Source organism: Bidens hawaiensis, unplaced genomic scaffold, assembly GCF_021521415.1.
Source record: "Bidens hawaiensis isolate Kalapana, Puna unplaced genomic scaffold, B.hawaiensis_p1.1 tig00419426_1, whole genome shotgun sequence".
NCBI classification, from domain to species: Eukaryota; Viridiplantae; Streptophyta; class Magnoliopsida; order Asterales; family Asteraceae; genus Bidens; species Bidens hawaiensis.
In genome coordinates this window covers 464,076-471,985 of record NW_027504856.1, presented here as the reverse complement: position 1 = coordinate 471,985, position 7,910 = coordinate 464,076, and the positions used below count along the sequence as shown (strand labels likewise).

The following is a 7,910-nucleotide window of genomic DNA, read 5'->3' as shown; positions in this document are numbered from 1 at the left end:
TTTACACTATTAATAAAAAATTTCGGCCGGAAACGGCTAAATTTACACTACGAATAAAAAAGTTTCGCCCGAAAATGGTTAAATTTTACACTACGTATAAAAAATTTTGGCCGAAAAAGACTAAATTTACACTACTGCGTAAATAAAATTTTGGCCGAAAACGGCTAAATTTACACTGCTGCGTAAAAAAACAGGGGTGGCCGGGGCCACCCCGGGCCCTAAGTATCCTCCGCCATTGAATGCACGCATCAACGACCTTCAAACTTTGTGAGTTTTGAGTTCCCGATATAGATTTTCGTTCTTACATACGTTTGTTTCTTATTTAGATTAGTGATGGCGGGTGAAGAAGAAACCTTCAACTCTCAACTAACCCAAACACAAACCGTTTGGAAGGAGGATTTGGAACGAGGACAATCACAAGTGGATGAATTACAAACAAAACTTGCTGAAATATCTTCATACGCACACGAATCCGGTAAAGATTCTCAAAAAGAACTAAACCTTCTCTGGAGACGAGTCAAAACCACAACAACATTGTTGAGATATTTGGAATCAAAAGCAAGAATAATGACAATTCCTCATTTAGCCCTCACTTCTTGTGGCATCAAACACTCGGATAATGAAGGGTTCATTGACAGAACCGGTACACCATTATCCAATTGGTCAAACAAAGTCAACCTGCCGAATTTTGACTCTCGAGAGGTTGAAACACTGATTGCTATCCGTAACCAATGTGGGTCTGTTGATGAACAAGACGGGTCATACATGGGTGAAATATTAAACAGTGTGCAAACGGTTACTGATGTCATGGAGTTTTTAATAAAACGGATACTTGTGGCCGAGTCTGAAACGAGTGATGCGAAACTTAAAGTGAGTACGGGCCAAGAAGAGATTAAAAGGAAGGCGATACAGATTGAAACCATGTCTGAGAAGTTGGATGAAATGGATGGGTTTGCAATGAAGACAAATTGTATTTTGAATGAAATGAAACAACGGGTTGAAGATCTGGTTGAGGAAACGTCTAGACAGAGGCAACGCGCGGCTGAAAACGAGCAGGAGCTTACTCGGGTCAAACAGGATTTTGAATCGTTGAAGTCTTATGTTAGTAGTCTCATAAGTGTTAGGGAAACGCTTGTTTCTTCCGAGAAGCAGTTTCAGACCATCGAGAGGCTTTTTGAACGGTAAGGATGATGCCATTATACACACACACATGCATACATGCATATATAGTCACATACACACATACATACATATTGAAGACTACACATATATATAGATATAATATACTGTATAGTCTGTATGTGGAGAGGTTCATTACAGAAGACTAAACTATTGCGAGAACAAATCCATATTTTCAATTTTATTCAATCAATGGTTCATATTTTTTAGAACTTCTAATTTTTAGATACAAATGTCTATACTATGTACATAGAAAAGTTGTTAAACCAATTTGTTCATATAGTCTATTCATTTTTAAACGTTTACCTACACGTGTAGGTTGTGTAGGAGATATACCTACACATGATACACGTGTAGGATCTATAAATAAACGATTTTTTTATATAGTTTTTAGAATTTTTGAAGAGATGAATAAACAATGTATTTCAACCATTTTTCAATTTAAAAATTTCAAAAAATGATTTGTTTTGTTATTTCTGTTCTCGCAAAGAATGTCTTCAGCATAGAAATCATCCCTGTATGTGTATATATATACACAATATGCACACACACACACACAAGGCACGAACAATATGTTGAGAATGTGAGAACCACATATGAGGTGTACGTTTCACTTGAATGAAAATAGTGAAATTGAAAAACAGATGTTTATTTATCTTCTCCAACTCTTTCTTTAGTTTTATCTACTCTCTCATAAACTTACAAAAAGTATACATAAAAATGTTCACATATGCATATAAATGTGTATATTAGCATCTGCAGCATTCTATTTAACTTATACAATAAACAGTACACATTTTAATGCGGCTCTCGCAGTTCTGAACATATTATTGGTTATAAAATAAGCGTTGTCGTTTGTTTGTGTGTTTTATATATCATGTTATTAACAGGCTAGTTATGAAGACGACACAACTGGAGAGCGAAAAAGTGCAGAAAGAAGCGGAAGTGCAGAAACTTATGGATGAGAACATGAAACTGAGTGCTCTTCTTGACAAGAAAGAGGCCCAACTGCTAGCCATGAATGAACAATGCTAGGTTATGGCACTCAGTGCTTCCAACGTCTAATATCCTGCACAATTCTGTCATATTCTTCTTAAAAGTTGGAACTAAAATGCTCATGGTGAGTGTTAATCTGGATTTCTGTGTTGTGAAATGTAATGTGAAGAAGATGATGCTACATTTGAATTACAATTTGGATATTTGAAACCATGTGAGAGATATCTTCCTTTTTTTTCCTTTTTCTAATTTGAATTTGATTAGGTTATAACAACTTAGTTTAAATACCTTGCGCATCGCATCGTCTACATAATGCTTCGCTCCTGGACCGTGCATGTCATGCTTTTAATCCTGGGATGACTTTTGGTAGTTGCATTATTTTGAGCAGGTGTATATGTAAATTAGTTATGACATCTGAATATGACTTTCGTGTCTTTAGGGTAGAAGCGTTAAGCATAAATGAGTCGAGTCCAAGCTTGTCTATGGGGCTCAACAATGGAGGCTGTATGGTCTCAGTTGGATGTAGTTTTGAATAGATCATATTTTTCTTTGTTGTAGTGACTGTTAATCAGAAACAAAAGCTTGAGTGTCATAACTTATATGTTCAACGTGACACATTCTTTGAGTAGGGATACAAAATTAAAACAAAAACAAAAAGAAAAAATCGAGGCCTAGGACATGTGAAACAAGTCTGAAAATACGAAGTTAGTAACTCATAGAGAATTTAGATAACTGTAATGACGATATAAACCAAACAAAAGTAATTTAGCAAAATATCCAACTAAGACACTTAAATAAAATATGAAACTTTTTTAGCATTTTTGAAAGCAAAATTCCCGATCAACTCTTTGTAATCCTTTCTCTTATTCTCCTCACGTAACTTAAGGCCGGCTGTTTCAGTTTTCCGTTTTTATCTTCTTTTTATTGTTAAATACTTAAATGTTAATAGGTATTGGGTGTAAGTCATTTAATGAGCCTTATTTAATCTAATTCAATGTGTGATAAGTGGTGGACCCATAAACTTTTTCATGTTGGTCAGAAAGAAGTTGTGGTCAATTGTATATCACAAAATATTAAAAATTTTGGTCAACCAGGTCTATTCACATAATAAAAAAATAAATTAAACTAAATTTTAAATCTAATATAATCTAATCTAATTATACTAATAAAAAAAATAATGAAGATGATATGCAATCTCAAATTCATTCTTAATCTAATATCTTTTCTCATTCATTCTATCTATACAGGGTTATAGGGCAAAACCATTTTGGCAAATGGGTTATAATTTTTTTTATAATTTTTCATCTCATTCGTCCTATCTATCCATGGGTCATGGGTCAAAATAATTTTGACAAATGAGTTATATTTTTTTTTCTCAATTATAATTTCCTTTATAATTCTCTAATTTCTCGTATCATTTATCCTACATATCAATAGGTAATGGATCAAAACAATTTTGACAAATGAGTTATCATTTTCCTTCTAATTCTCTAATCCCTCATCTTATTCATCATAGTTATCCATGGTTAATAGGTCAAAACAATTTTGACAAATATTGCATATAAAGAGATTTTTTCTAATTTGTAAATTTGAGATTATAAACTTTTTATTATTTGTACTTTATACTTTATTTTTCTTTACCTTTAATTTTGTTTATTTCTTTCAAATAACATACCTTATTTATTTTTATTATTTGACAAATTTCGTATAATACGCGGGTTCAAAAGCTAGTGTTTTGGTCAAAAATTAACAAATGTGATTTTACAACCAAATTAGTAAATAGGACTTGGTGCTTGCTTGAAATGAATGTAAAACTTGTAAGAACACAGAGATTTGTTGCGAGGAAAAACTCGTTATCCTGAGGATAACAAGAAAAAAATCCCGGGCGGTGAAAACTATCACCACCGGTTTATTAATAACAAAAAGTGGTTACAAGTGGTGGAGCTAATCGGATCGTGATTACAATGAGAGCAAGTACTAGTAAGTCTCGTGTGTCCAGCGTGTGTGTTATTGATCCGGGTCTAGCTCTATTTATAATAAAAAGAAGCTAACAACATTGCCTACAAATTAGGAAATGAAAGACTAAGTCTTAATTAGCCGTTCCAAAAATTCCGAAGATAATTGACTCCGTCCATTTAAGCACGTTTTATTTATGGTAGTCGTTTGACCTTGTTGAGCACGTTCTTTGAGGTTGTTGGCGAGTAGTCCAAGTCTTCAGGAGCACATGGGAACGTTGTATGACCTAGTAAGCATCAAAGAAAGGCGGTGGAATCGTTAGCATAATAATATATTAAGGATACATGTATCTTCGGAGGATACTATATCCTAGAGTTATCCTGAGCATATCGTTTGCTTAGGATACTGAAAATCCGAGTCCTAACAATTGTCCTCAAAATTAACGGCTGTAAAAGGTGGTTTACAGCTGTTGATTTTTTGAATCTCGAATTCTGCAGATGGAGTGGATAAGCTGCACGTGTCGATCGTCCATAGAAACGTCAAAACCCCTTTGTTATCTTATGTTTATCTCAGATAAATATTTTAAACCTTCACCCGATCATTATCCAGGTAAATTTCTTTCTCTCTTTGCTCTTTATCTTCAATTACCATGAGTAAAAAACTCAAGCTTTCCGTCATCAAGTCCAGGCTCAGGAGGCTAAGGCTGCTGGGTTGGAGACTCCCGTTTGGGATGTGGAAGCTTGGGAGAAGATCGTGGCAGAGAGAATGTGGAAGAGCCGGGGCCGGGCATGGCGGATAAGGTGGCTGATAAGGAGGTGAAAGTTGGCGACTTGAGAGGCGGTGAAGGATCAACAGGGCAATGATGGCGATAAAGACAAGGCCTAAGCCTGATTTTTAGGAATGTTTGTTTGTGGTTTATGATGGTTGGTTGTAGTTTTGTGGTATCTTGAACAATTGGAACTTGTGTTCTGAACAGTTATGCTTAGGATAATAGGGAAATATGGGTGGAGGGTTCTTGAGTTTCTAGGCGAAGCCCATATTATCCTGAACTTTAATTATCTGATAATGCCTGGGTGGAAGAGTCTTCTTGTTTGTTTAGAACAAAGCCTGGACATTGTTCTTAATTTCCTGCAATTTCCGTTAGTAATGACATAATCTTTTGGCTTTTACATTGTGTTTTAATTGTATGATATTTTAGATAACTCATGTTGATATGTTTTATTCATAACGTGTCCGAGAAATATTTTTGAGACTTAAGTTTTTGAAACAGAACATCTTAAGGATAATGTACCCAGAAAACACATTTCTTAAACTTATTATATTTCCGAATAAAATATTTTAAGGATTATATCTCCAGAAAATATATCTTTAAGACTTATCATAAAACATCCTTAAGGATAATATATCTTTAAGTCTTGTGTAAATGCAAGTTGTCAAAATTAAACCAAAAGATCATGTCTTGAAAGACAAAATGTGCAATAAAACGAAGTGTAAAGAGTACCTTTGTAGAGAACACTTATAAACTTAACAAGCTTACATAAGATGTCCCCAACTGTTGATCTTTTTACGTGCCATATTTTTGGAATTTTCTAAGTTAAGAACAACTTAGTAATACTTTAACACTTAGCGACCTGGCCGATCTCCGATCTGTCAAAACAAAGTTAGATAATCCTGGTGATAAAGCCCATTTACTGGTGATAAAGCCTTTTTACTGGCGACAAGGCCTTTACTTGAGAGACATGAAAATGTCTAAACCTTAGATAAAAGTGGAGAAAGTCCCAAACGTGAGGACATGAAAATGCCAAAACTTTAGATAACATGAAAATGTTATAAACCTTAGATAACATGAAAATGTTATAAACCATATGTGTGACCCATCTGCCACTTATCTTAAGGATTCGGTATATAGCCAACAACAAACGGATTATCAGCTGGTCTGGTCCGCCTGCCTCGAACTATATCCGAATCATCGTGCGCTCCAAGCGGGGTTAGAAAGATGAAGACCTTTAAACCTTAAAAGATATCAGGGATATCATGTTCATGCGCTCCAGACATTCGTTAGAAAGGTGAAGACCTTTAAACCTTAGAAGATATTAGGGATATCATATTCGTACGTTCCAGGCATTCGTTAGAAAGGTGAAGACCTTTAAACCTTAGTAGATATCAGGATATCATATTCGTGTGGGAGGTGATCAGCCTCTAACTGTTGTCAAGATAACGTATCCTTAGGATAACTTCAAAACACTAAACTCTTGATGAGGGGTGGGTGTTATCCTGGCTAACACCCCTCCGATGCTTAAGTCAGTAAACTTAATAAAGAGATAATAAAGTTTAAATATGAAACAATGGAAAAGCAGATCAGGGAACATACCTTTATCCTAAGATGTTGAGGATATGAACATACCAGTTAAGGATACTAACAAAAATATGCCTTGAGATGGATAGCATTCCAAGCTCTTGCTATAGGGACTCCCTCCATAGTGATTAATCTGTATGCCCCTTTACCTGCTTCTGAATCGATCAAGTAAGGACCTTCCCATTTTGGAGCTAGCTTTCCATCTGTTGGGTTAGTGGTATTCTGGAATGCCTTTCTTAGTACCATGTCTCCTACTTGGAATCTTCGAATTCGGATGTTTTTGTTGTATTATTTGGCAATTATTTGTTGATATGCTGCCATTCGGATCTTAGCTAGATCTCTGAGTTCATCAATAGTGTCAAGGTCTTCAATAAGGGTTTGGTTGTTGGACTCAGTATCTTGGATGCTGGTTCTTGCTGTGGGGATCACCATCTCTGTAGGGATAACGGCTTCAGCCCCAAACACCAAAGAGAAAGGTGTTTGACCCGTTGCATTTTTTGAAGTGGTTCTATCAGCCCAAAGAACGAATGATAGTTTTTCAGCCCATTTTCCTTTCTTGGATCCCAATTTCTTCTTCAAATTGTTGATGATGAACTTGTTACTAGACTCTGCTTGACCATTGGCTTGAGGTTGTACTGGAGTTGAAGTCACCATCTTGATTCCCTAACTTTCGCAAAAGTTAGATGTTGAGATCACATCCTTCTCTTTAACTTGGACAAATGCTTCAGCTTCGATCCATTTGGAGAAGTAATCAGTCATAGCCAACATAAAGACTTTTCCACCAGGAGCCTTGGGCTGCTTTCCCACAATATCCATTCCCCATTTCATAAACGGCCACGGGGATATAATAGGATGTAGTGGTTTAGCTGGTTGATGCAATATGTTGCAATGTCTTTGGCAAGCATCACACTTCTTGGAGAAATTCATTGCATCTTTCTTCATTGTTGGCAAGAAGTAACCTGTCCTCAGTATCTTGGATACTAAGGCTCTGCCTCCAGTGTGGTTTCCACAATCACCTTCATGTATATCCTTAAGGACTTCTTGTGCTTCATGATGTTCTAAACACCTCAAATATGGACCTTTAAGTGATTTTCTATACAAAATATCGTCTAGGATAATATACTGGGTTACCTTCATTTGGAAAGCTTTGGGATTTTCTCCTTCTGGGATCTCGTTATCCTGAAGATACCGTATTATGGGACTGGTCCAGGATACTGGATCGTCTTCAGGTTTTGAAGTCTCCATTACTTCGTGGTTCTCCTTTGTTGCTGGAGTTGAAATATGAACGATGGGTATCTTGATATCATCTGCTATCTTGAGAGCTGATGCTAAATTTGCTAAGGCATCTGCTTCAGTGTTCTCTTCTCTTGGTACCTGTGCTATATCAAATATTTCAAAGCACATAGCTAATTGCTTAACTATT

At 35.8% G+C, this 7,910-nt stretch overlaps 1 protein-coding gene across 1 annotated transcript; it reads left to right on the top strand.

The window, feature by feature from the left end:
* Window positions 1–330: 330 nt before the first annotated feature.
* LOC143608734 (uncharacterized) lies at window positions 331–2,385 on the top strand. Its single transcript, XM_077083688.1, has 2 exons — window positions 331–1,181; window positions 2,070–2,385. Exons 1-2 carry the CDS (start codon window positions 334–336, stop codon window positions 2,212–2,214), a joined length of 993 nt encoding a protein of 330 aa, XP_076939803.1. The 5' UTR covers window positions 331–333; the 3' UTR covers window positions 2,215–2,385.
* Window positions 2,386–7,910: the final 5,525 nt, after the last annotated feature.

Coding starts and splice junctions, on each gene's coding strand:
- LOC143608734 (XM_077083688.1), top strand. CDS start 334: ATGGCGGGTGAAGAAGAAACCTTCAACTCTCAACTAACCCAAACACAA. Junction 1,182..2,069: donor ATCGAGAGGCTTTTTGAACG/GTAAGGATGATG, acceptor TGTTATTAACAG/GCTAGTTATGAAGACGACAC.